Source organism: Pyrus communis, chromosome 15, assembly GCF_041283825.1.
Source record: "Pyrus communis isolate YQ-2024b chromosome 15, ASM4128382v1, whole genome shotgun sequence".
Classification (NCBI taxonomy): domain Eukaryota; kingdom Viridiplantae; phylum Streptophyta; class Magnoliopsida; order Rosales; family Rosaceae; genus Pyrus; species Pyrus communis.
The window spans coordinates 33,158,244-33,170,079 of NC_142579.1; the positions used below are offsets into that span (position 1 = coordinate 33,158,244).

General features: G+C 37.3%; 1 protein-coding gene across 2 annotated transcripts; it reads left to right on the forward strand.

Annotated features, from left to right (window-relative positions):
• Positions 1 to 598: 598 nt before the first annotated feature.
• Positions 599 to 11,625, forward strand: DCL4 (dicer-like 4). 2 transcript variants are annotated; one of them, XR_015956856.1, is made up of 26 exons: positions 599 to 1,029; positions 1,414 to 1,591; positions 2,341 to 2,451; positions 2,833 to 2,973; positions 3,076 to 3,148; positions 3,393 to 3,457; positions 3,624 to 3,764; positions 3,855 to 3,983; positions 4,445 to 4,583; positions 4,714 to 4,810; positions 5,123 to 5,315; positions 5,447 to 5,607; positions 5,688 to 5,894; positions 6,038 to 6,297; positions 6,383 to 6,657; positions 6,730 to 7,151; positions 7,408 to 7,508; positions 7,721 to 7,926; positions 8,070 to 8,279; positions 8,883 to 9,347; positions 9,479 to 9,751; positions 9,840 to 10,166; positions 10,303 to 10,624; positions 10,705 to 10,816; positions 11,034 to 11,311; positions 11,454 to 11,625. XR_015956856.1 is itself a non-coding variant. In XM_068489127.2 (25 exons), the coding sequence occupies exons 1-25, from the start codon at positions 911 to 913 to the stop codon at positions 11,179 to 11,181; spliced, it is 4,875 nt and encodes a 1,624-aa protein (XP_068345228.2). In that variant the 5' UTR covers positions 599 to 910; the 3' UTR covers positions 11,182 to 11,625. The 2 variants fall into 2 exon arrangements, 1 of the variants encoding a protein (XP_068345228.2); XM_068489127.2 differs by having other exon boundaries at positions 11,034 to 11,625.
• Positions 11,626 to 11,836: the final 211 nt, after the last annotated feature.

An 11,836-nucleotide genomic window follows, 5' to 3' on the forward strand; every position in this document is an offset into this window, starting at 1 on the left:
AATTAGGTAATTAAGAAAAGTTACTTTCTTTACACACTACGTTCCTATTCTTATATGCTTATATTCGTCTCCTCTCACGTGCAAAATAGGTGATAAAATAATTGCGACATACACACTTTCTATACGCATCACATTATCCTGTCACATGCTCACATTTGTCATCTTACGTATTGGTTAGGTAGTCAATTATAACAAAATCCACTCTTTCTGTACATAGAATCCATTGCCTGCCTCACGTGATCATGTTTTTTGTCTTCTCACGTCCTCACATTCGTCTTCTCACATGTTGATTAGGCAATCATTTATAACAAAATCCATTCTTTCAACAACTAGAATCCACCGCCTGCCTCACGTGCGCACATTCGTCTTCTCACGTGCTGATTAGGCAATCAATTATAACAAAATCCACTATTTATACACCTTAAATCCGCCGCCAACCTCACGTGATCATGTTCATCCTCTCACGTGCTGATTAGGAGATCAATTACTACAAAAAATACACTCTTTACACTTATGCAAACAAAATTTCTATACTAATCAAGAACTTGGTATTTTACTTCTTAATCCTATTTATATCCCATAAGCTTTTATGAAAAGCAAAGAGAAGCCGGAGAGTCGGAGACTATAAACTCGAGCTAGTCAAGCACTCAAGTTACGTCAATACTGAGAATCTCAGGAGACCCCGGACCCACTCGAATTTTGCCCAAGTGGTCAAAAGCTACCCACTTCGCACGCTATTCCGCGATTCTCGTCAGTCGTCGCCATTATTCAATCGAGCCTACGGACATTCAGAGTCACGCAGCGACAGTGAACGCGACTTGAAGAAAACACACGCTCTCGCGCTCCGCTTTGGGCGACGGTCGGTGCCGGAGTCCGACTGCGAAGCCGATCATCCCACACTGCCAGTAGCATGGACGGCGCTGGCGGAAGTTCTCCACCGTCTGATCAGGGCGGTTCGTCTACCGACCGGGTCAAGTCCGGTCATGGAGCTTCGAAGCCGGAGAAAGACCCGAGGAAGGACGCCAGAAAGTATGTTTGCCCCGTTTATTGACTACATTGTTATCTGGGTTATTGATTTTCTTCGTTTGTTGCTTTTTTGGAATTTCATTTATTTTTGTGCGCGTTACTTTTTCCCTGTTTGGCTGCAGAGAAAATATGTAGGAAAATATAGGAAAATGTGAGAAAAAGAGTTACTTTTCCTTTTATTTCTGTAAAGTGTGGATTTTTGCGTGTGTGTTTTTTGGTTGTTGTTGCGAATTAAATGTTCTTAGCAATGACATGAATGAAAGGCTGGTTTTTTAAGTTTGATTTTGAACCTGGACTTTCAAGCTTCTGTTTGCAAGGTTTATTAATTATCTGTTTTCGGAAATGTTTTCGATTTTGTTGTAGTGATTGTAATTGTTCATTTTGAAGGTATCAATTGGACCTGTGCAAGAAAGCTTTGGAGGAGAACGTAATTGTGTATCTAGGGACTGGTTGTGGGAAAACCCGCATAGCCGTCATGCTTATATACGAGATGCGCCACTTGATCCGCAAACCCCAAAAGAGCGTATGCGTGTTTCTTGCACCCACAGTGGCTCTGGTTCAACAGGTGATATGCTCTTCTATCCTTTGGAACTTGGCAATTTGTTTTTGCAATTTTTGGTTGTCTTTAAGTTTGAGTTGAACCTTGGCTCTTCTGTCAGTTGGACTAAATGGTTCTGAATTGAAAAGTGGATTCTGCGCTGGTTGGCGTACTTTATCATTATATATTAGAAATCAACGGGTGGTCTCTAATGATATATGCAAATGAGCATAGGGACTTCATTATCCCTCTTATCCACTCCAAGGGACAGCATAGATGAATTGAAAATTCTGTATACTCATAACTCAGAAGAAGCTGTTCTTCCTTACAAGCAGACTACTTAGAAGGAATAGACCCTGTCTCTACCTATTAGCTCTAGGCTGTAAATAGCTTTATAGCATGTTTCTCCAATCTCACTGCATAAGAAAATTTTGTCATGCTCCTTTTTTGAATTGTAGCTAAACATGAATAAGAAGTGTTTCATTACTCAGTAGTATCTGATCTGAAAAAGGATTTGAATTTTATTTATTATATTAGACACATACAAAGTTACTTGTGTGAGTCCTTGCAATCTAAACTGTTATGTGCTTGCGATTCTTTATCTATGAGTTCTTAATGCTAATAGTGCAATTCTTGTTTGACGATTCCATCACACATGTTAATAAGTTTACATCTATGCATGAATTTTTTTATTTACCCCCTTTTTGCCTGAAATTACAATTTCTGTGAGAAAACACGGATTCTTTTTATTTAGTTTTCTTCTAAAAAAATTGCAGCAAGCTAAGGTTATAGAAGATTCCCTTGGTTTCGATGTTGGGATTTATTGTGGAGGCTCTAACCAATTGAAGTATCACCAAGACTGGGAAAAAGAGATTGAACAATATGAGGTAATTAGTCAGTTGATTGACATGAATATCTACATTTTCCTCTCACTTAGAATTCTCTACTTTTTGATAGGTTGAACATCAGTGTCTATAAATCCATACCCACACATCCTCCTATTTGTATAGTACTATATGTTGCCTTTTTTAATGCTATTATATCAACATAGAGAAAGCTAAGATGAGTGAGCTACCATCCAATTCCCGTCTAGTTCACCAAGTGAAGTTTAATTTTAAGTAATTAGGATTTTCTTATGGGCCCATCTTGTGTAAGTGGATAGAATTTATAGCTTTGTGAATACCATTTATAATTTTTGCACCAATTGAGATACAATCTCATAATTGTCCATCATTTTACATTTTTATTTTGTTGATTTCTTGATGCAGGTTTTTGTTATGATCCCTGAAGTACTGCTACGAAACTTATGTCACTGTTTCATTAAGATGGAGTCAATTTCTTTGTTGATATTTGATGAATGTCATCATGCTCAAGTCCAAAGCAACCATGCCTATGCAGAAATTATGAAAGTAAGGAGCTCTCAAACACTTGCCTGGACAACACATTCTAATTTGCATCTTTATGAGACCGAGTTTGATTGACATAAGCTGCCTTGACAATTTTGTCCACAGTTGTTTTACAATGCTAATACCACAAAACATCCTCGTATATTTGGCATGACGGCATCTCCAGTTGTAGGGAAAGGTAATGTGTGTTCAAATTGATGAATCTGAACTCCATCTTGATCACAATGATTAGTTCTGTCATCATATCAGTCTAGAAGTTATCTGGCATAAAACATCCGTGGAAAGTGTTGTTAACATGCGAATGTGCATGTTTTGGTGGGATTAAATGTCGTTGATAGTGTTACTTGTGCGGAACTGAAGCATCTTTCTGAGACTTATCTTTTTGTTTCTCAAATTTTTACATGCTTCTTTTACGCTTTCAGGTGCTTCGAGTCGGGAAAACTTATCAAAATGCATCAATAGTCTTGAAAGTATACTTGATGCTAAGGTGGGTTGTGAAAATTTTAAATTTGAGATACTAATGGGTTGGAAAACCTGTCTTTTATTATCTTCAGAGTAATAAAAAATGCAAGTTGCCACTTGCGCTATTACTGTTATGATCTAAAGTTCTTGTGATTCCCACTGCTAATCCATAATTTTACCCTTATTTGTAGGTTTATTCAGTTGATAAGAAAGAATTGGAATGTTTTGTCTCATCTCCTGTCATCACAGTGTATGATTATGGTCCAGTTATAAGCGACGCATCCAGCCCCTATATCACTTACTACACTAAACTTGAGCAGATGAAACACCAGGCATGTTGTTTTGACACTAGTTTGGTTCTACACAGGCTCTTACTTGTTACAAAGTTTTTGTTCTTTATCCTGGTTCTTTATCTTTGGCAGTGTATAGCAGAACTTGGTAAGAAGACAAATGATCACCAAAGTCTAAGGAGTACAAAGAAACTGTTGAACAGAATGCATGAAAGTATACGGTTTTGCTTGGAAAATCTTGGCCTTTGGGGAGCATTAAAAGTGAGCAACTTTAACTCTAAAATTTTATTGGTCGTCAAATTATTTGTTATCTTACATTAACCTTTAGCGACAAGAAGGGATAATATTTGATATGCATACTAAATTATCTATTTCCTCGATTCCTTTTCTGCAATTATCTTTCTATATACTTAAACGAGTATGTGAAGGACTTGGTAAGTTACCTTTGTTGTCCCTAAACCCTGAGTTGTGTGCATGTGAAGGACTTGGTAAGTTACCTATGTCGTCCCTAAACCCTGAGTAGTGTGTCTAGAGTGAGTGATTTAGTACGCAAAGGTGGTAAGAAAGAGAAAAAAAGGAAGAAGCTTATTTTGCAATCTGATTCTTGTAGTTTCAACTCTAGTTATCCTCACTTGTTTGTTGTTTCTTGATTTTTATTTATTTTTTAATCTTTTACAATGGTTATCTTGTTTTTTTTTTTTTTTTTTTGTTCCCTTTTAAAGGCTAGTCATGTTCTTTTGAGTGGCGATCACTTGGAAAGGAGTGAGCTAATAGAGGAGGAAGGAAATAATGGTGATGATTCTCTATGTGTTAGATATCTGACTCAGGTTGATGGCATCCTTACTACTGACTGCTTAAAAGGTAACTACTTATACTTTCCCTTTATTTTTTAAAATTTCGATCTATAATCATTAATGGAGCAAAGTTTGGTTCGTGAGCAAACAGTACTTATAGTATTACTGAGGGGATGTTACTTAATCTGTGCCTACAGATTCCATTGCTGATGATCTATCTTCTATAGATATTTTAAAGGAGCCATTTTTCTCAAGAAAGCTCTTACGTCTTATTGGAGTTCTTTCATCCTTTAGGTTGGTATTTATGGGAGTATTTCTATCTTTTATGACCATTATGTCATTCTGACACTGTCACATGAAAGCTAATGATCCACATTTACTGAGAAGCCTGCAGTTGATACCAATGTTTTGACTTTGAGAATCGCAAAAAACTTAAGCACATGGCCTATGGAAAATCCCAATGTCCTATTTGTCATTGTTTCATGCTCACAAAGACATTTACTAATGTTCTTGTACTCTGACCTTCCACCTTCCTTACCTTAACTCGTTGATCATACGTGTAGTAGTTAGTAACTTATCACCCCAATTTTTTATTTCCTCTTTCAGGTTGCAACAAAATATGAAATGCATAATTTTTGTCAATAGAATTGTTACTGCGAGTTCCTTGTCTTACATACTACAACGCCTCAAGTTTCTAGCATCTTGGAAGTGTGATTTTCTTGTAGGAGTCAACTCTAGACTGATGAATATGTCAAGGAAGAAGATGAAAATCATTCTTGATAAGTTCCGATCTGGAGAGGTAATGATTTATACTTTTAGTTAACCATAGAGTTATTTTGTGGGAAGACATATCCTATATGCATAATATAATCCTCTGCATAGTGCATACTGAGGCGGAATTTAATTCCCTTTATTTTGTTGCTTTGTCAGTTGAATCTATTGGTTGCAACTAAAGTTGGTGAAGAAGGACTAGATATTCAGACGTGCTGCCTTGTGATACGATTTGATCTTCCAGAAACTGTTGCTAGCTTTATACAATCACGAGGTCGTGCACGGATGCCTCAGTCTGAATATGCATTTTTGGTAAACAGGTGCTTTTTTAATGCTTATGTTTGAAGTTAACTCATTCTTCTCATACTTTTTCCTTTTCTAAGTCAGAGTCTTGTTGCAGTGGCAACCAGAAAGAGAGAGATTTAATAGAAACCTTCAGACAAGATGAAGCTCACATGAACATGGAAATTGCTTTCAGAACATCCAGTGAGACATTTGTTGGTTCGGCAGATAGGGTGTATAAAGTTGATTCTTCTGGTGCTTCCATCAGTTCTGGATATAGCATCTCATTGTTACACAAGTATTGTTCAAAGCTTCCACATGATGAGTAAGCCCTTGTGCTGAATTGATGCTTTTTTATTTGCTTTTGTCAATTTCATTTAAAGGCTATGACTTCATTCATTCGAGAAGCTGTGTAAAACTTGTATAATATTTATTTTGAGTTGAGATGAGATGTATCTCTTGTTGCAGGTACTTTGACCCCAATCCAAAATTCTTTTTTTTCGATGACTTGGGGGGAACTGTTTGTCAGATAATTTTACCTTCCAATGCGCCAATCCATCAAATTGTCGGAACACAACAATCTTCGATGGAAGATGCCAAAAAAGATGTTTGTCTAAAGGCCATTGAAGAATTGCATAAATTAGGTGCCTTAAATGACTTTCTCTTACCACAGCAAGACAATGCAAATGAGGTGGAGTTGGTGTCTTCTGATTCTGACAGTACCGAAGGTTGAACAATATCAGTGCATTGTCAAGACTTTTTTTTTTCTCTTGTTATTATTTTATTCAATTCCTTTGTCTCCATATGTACCAGATGAGGATCCAAGAGGAGAACTACATGAAATGCTAGTTCCTGATGCACTAAAAGAGCCATGGAGTAGTTCGGAGGACCTTGTTTCCCTCAGCTCATACTATATAAAATTTAACCCTGTTCCTGAGGACAGGATCTATAGAAGCTTTGGTCTATTTGTCAAGGCTCCTCTCCCAGTTGAAGCCGAAACAATGGAACTTGATCTTCATCTCGCTCATAGTAGATCTGTGATTACAAAGTTGGTCCCTTCAGGATTTGCCAATTTTGGCAAAGATGAGGTACACAGTTGCTTCCCAAATGTTATTAGTTTTAGTGTAGTCTTTCTCAGTTTCCTGAATTTCTCTTTGTAGATCGTGCTGGCACAAAATTTTCAAGAAATGTTCCTCAAGCTCGTCCTTGACCGAATGAAATTTGTTTCTGATTATGTTCCATTGGGAAGGCATGATAGATCAAGCTCATCAACCTTCTACCTGTTGCTTCCAGTAATGTTGGGTAACGATGATAAGATAGCAAGCATTGATTGGGGGACTATCAGAAAATGTTTATCATCCCCAGTGTTCAGGGCTCCAGGAGATGCTACAGAGAAAGTTCCTTCTTTGGATATTCGGCTTGCATCAGGTTACAAAAGCATAAGGGATATTCAGAATAGTTTAGTCTATGTCCCATATAAGAAATCATTTTACTTCATCACTGATGTTGTTCGAGAAAAGAATGGCTACAGCCAATATAAAAACTCGGGCACTTTAACCTATGTGGACCATTTAATTCAAAAGTAAGTGGCTGCTTTCCTGGTTTCTTAAGTCGATTAATGTCAAGTTGTCAACATATATTCTCTTTTGAGCACATCTTATATTAGCACATTACCTTGTTCAAACTTTTGTGCTAACTGGAAATATATGTTTTTTTTGTATGTGACGGGTTTTATACATGAATTTCTTTCCATCCACCTTATCTGAATAAACTTTAATTTCACAGATTCTATTTCTCATTTATTTTTCATGGCACTTTTGTTTAAACATTCTGAGCAGATTTGGCATTCACCTTAAATACCCTGAGCAACAGCTTCTGCATGCCAAACCACTTTTCTCTTTACACAACTTGCTACACAACCGAAGGCAAGAAGATTCGGGTAATTTCTTGTTGGAATTTGTTTCCTGTGACAGTTCTTTTTTATGGAGGTGGTTTGGTTGGTCATATTTCTGCACTGCGTTTCAGATATATGTTATTTGGATTTATAAAAGTTTCACCTCAAACATTGCTTCACTTTTGTCAGACTACTCAAACGAATCAATACATGCATGCATGAGAATCATGTATAAGTTTATTATGTTATTAATACAGGACCGACACAACTAGAGGAGTATTTTATTAGCTTGCCACCTGAGCTTTGCGAGTTGAAGGTAATAGGATTTTCCAAAGATATTGGGAGTTCAATATCTTTGTTACCATCACTCATGCACCGGCTGGAAAACCTGCTTGTCGCCATCGAACTGAAGCATGTATTAGCTGCTTCATTCCCAGAGGGAGGTGCGGTTACTGCCAAGAGAGTAAGGCCTTTCTCCACAATGTTGTTTTGAGTATTGTTTTTTTGATAAATACTTTATTGTTCTAATTTGGCCATAATACTACCCAACACAAGTATTCAAATGACCATTCATAATCCCCTGATGTTAAATCTTCTTTATACAAGGTTCTAGAGGCACTCACAACTGAGAAGTGCCAGGAGCGGCTTTCCCTTGAAAGGCTTGAAATACTTGGTGATGCTTTCCTTAAGTTTGCTGTTGGGCGGCACTTCTTCCTTCGGCATGGTAGCCTTGATGAAGGGGGACTAACAAGGAAGCGTTCTAATGTGGTAAACAATTCCAATTTATTCAAGCTAGCCACGAGAAGCAACTTACAGGTAGAATTTTAGTTTATTCTTTGTGGAAGTGATTCTTATTTTCCAAATTCCATTCATCTATGATTTTTTTTATAACACGTTAAATATTTTTGGTTTAGTTTACTGCTGTCTATACTTGATGTCGATACTTGATATATTGCAGTTACTTCATACTTTCATTCAATAATCTCTTGGCGCTACTTAAACGTATTGATCTCTGAATGTTTCCTTGGTGTCTGACATTAGTTGCCACAAATAATCCATCCACTGATGTTATTTCTCAAGGTTTATCAAGTGTCTCTTTCCAACCGGGATGATAGGTGAAAAACATGCTTACCTCCAAAATGCTTAAAAAACAGCTCTGAAATAAATTGTTACTCTTCTATGGAAGTAATAATCATCTGCACAAAATTAAATGTTTCTGTGCAATGTTGCCCTCTCGAGTTCAGTGACCTCCCTACTTGTTTCTTTGAAGTCTTTGGCAAAGGTTCTTCTTGTTACCTATGCTCCATGTTCTACACTGTCACATTGAAAATCATTCAATGAAATACAAGGCACCTTTTACATTTACTTGCTTTTAATTTTTCTCAAATTATAGTGCATAATTGTGCTCTCCCTTCTCAGGTATACATACGGGATCAACCATTTGAACCCTCTCAGTTCTTTGCTTTAGGCCGACCTTGCCCAAGAATTTGTAACGAGGAGACAGTAGGAGCTATTCATTCTCATGACTTATCCGGTGATGTAAATCACACAAGTGCTAGTGAGGTCAGATGCAGTAAGGGTCACCATTGGTTATATAAGAAAACCATTGCTGATGTTGTTGAAGCCCTTGTTGGAGCATTCGTAGTTGACAGTGGCTTTATAGCTGCAACTGCATTTCTTAAGTGGATTGGCATACAAGTAGACTTCGAACCATCACAAGTTACTGAAGCATGCATAGCAAGCTCTAGATACATCCCACTTTCTGCTTGCATGAACATTGCTGCCCTTGAAAATTTATTAGGGTATAAGTTTCTCCACAGAGGTCTGCTCTTACAGGCATTTGTACATCCTTCTTACAACAAGCATGGAGGAGGCTGCTATCAGGTAAGCCCTCTACTGTCATTATTACTTCCAAAAATTTTCCCATCTGCCTAATAACTTTGGCAAACTAGCTTGCACTCGAACAATTTGTATTATGCTTGCTTCAGTTTTCTTTGCCTTGATGTTTTTATCAGAGATTGGAGTTTCTTGGGGATGCCGTCTTGGATTACTTGATCACCTCGTACCTGTATTCAGTTTATCCAAAGTTGAAGCCTGGTCAATTAACGGATTTGAGATCAGTGTCTGTGAATAATAAAGCCTTTGCTAATGTTGCAGTAGATCGGTCCTTCCACAAGTTTCTAATCAGTGATTCCTCTAGCCTTTCAGAGGCGATAGAAAGTTATGTGGGCTTCATTGAAACAGCTGCATCAGATAGAGGTCTGCTTGATGGGCCCAAATGTCCAAAGGTATGCCTTTAGATTTCTATGTTCCTTTGGAGTATTAATAAGGTGTTAACTTCATCCGAATCTTTAACGATTAAGTTTATTGCTTCAGGCTCTGGGCGACTTGGTAGAGTCCTGTCTGGGCGCAATTCTTCTTGATACAGGGTTTAACTTGAATCGTGTTTGGGAGATAATGCTATCCTTTCTGAAACCAATTATGAGCTTTTCCAGCTTGCAACTTAGTCCTATTAGGGAACTACGTGAACTTTGCCAAGCTCATTCATGGGGTCTTGAGTTTGTACCAACAAAAATGGGTAAAAAGTATTCAGTTTGTGCAACAGTGAATGGGAATAATGTTTGTGTATCTGCTTCTACGACCAGCTTGAACAAAAAGGATGGAATAAGAATTTGTGCACAACTGATTTTCGACAAGTTGAAGGTAAAACTGTATGCTTTATGTTTAATATTTTAGGGTTCAACTCTAGGAAACTAGCTCCTTCAAGTGTTCAACTGTATAAAACTAGCTCCTTCAGTAATTAAAGTTCTAATTTTGGGGATCATTCTCGGAATTGCAGGCTCAAGGCAACATACCTATGACTAACTCATTGGAGGAAGTCTTAAAGTCAAGCAGCGAGATGGAAGCCAAACTTATTGGATATGATGAAACACCAATAGATGTTGTGCTTCTTGATGCAAGTGGATTTGATAACTTAAATGTACAAGAAGTTTCCCGCCGAAATTTTAACTCCCAAGGGCATCCTATCAATCAAGAGAGAAACGGTCACTCTTCCTGCAGAAAACCTGTACGACAATCCCCATCTTCATCTGGAGCAGTCAAAATGCGGCCCAATAAGACCAGGGAAAATTCTAAGAATGATGCTAACTCGCAATCCGGAGGTACTGTTAATGTTTCTTGTACCTACAGGGTATCAAGTATGGGATACTTTTGAAATTTTCTTACTCAGAAAATCTTCCAGGTACACACACGGCAACATCAAGATCTCGTTTGTATGAAGTTTGTGCCGCTAACTACTGGGAAACTCCCTTATTTGAGTGCTGCAATGAAGAAGGACCAAGCCACTTAAAATCGTAAGTATATACTGTCAACATAGTGATAAAACTATGGTATGTTAAAACTTAGAAGAATATTTTATGAGGAATCAAAATCTTAATTGAAGACTGAAATAAAAATGTACGAGGTTCACCTTCATCTCGCCTATCATATGTTACATTTTGTTTTAATTTTTCTAAGTTGCGGTTTGTAGTAAGACTTTTTGTATTGATTTGTTATTCAAATCCTTTGCAGGTTCACCTACAAGGCTGTAGTAAAGATAGAAGAAGATCCAGATACGTTGTTAGAGTGCTTCGGAGAACCTAATATGAAAAAGAAAGCAGCTGCAGAGAGTGCGGCAGAAGGGGCACTTTGGTACTTGAAAAACAGAGGTTTTATGTAGGAGTGGCTAACCACACCATCTTTTAGCCCTTGAGATCGGAGGAACTTTGCCTGATGAACAATCTTTTTTATTTTTGTTTTTAGTTTTTTTATGATTTGTGGGTTGAACGCGAAATATATGTTGACAGATTGTAATGTTTGTTTGCGTATAAAATGTATGTATATGTATTAAAATGTTCTCTTGCCAGCCAATGTGGCTTGTTATATTGTCAGATTGTCAATCTGAACCCTTAATTACCATTAATTTACGTAATTAATGGTTCAGATTGACAGTCTGACAATATAACGTGCCAAACTGTTTGGCAATTGAGCATTTTCATACATATATATACAGAATATTGTCATATTTCCTTATATGCAGCGAGACGATATTATCGACTTTGTGTCCTTGTACTTAACACTCTCACATGGAGCTAGTAACATAATAGCATTTCTCTTCTGTTTACATGCCATTTTATATAGGCGAAGCTTTACTCACGAGCTCTTTACGATTGGTATCAATTTAGGATTACAACATGTGGTTTAATATTTTAGTTGATAAAGTGTAGGTTCTTATTCATGTGTCTTGAGCTTGAAACTTCATCCTTCCCTATGTTATTGTAAAACTCCCAATTCAAATCCTCGCTCTACCCTTAATAATAATAAATTAAAAAAAA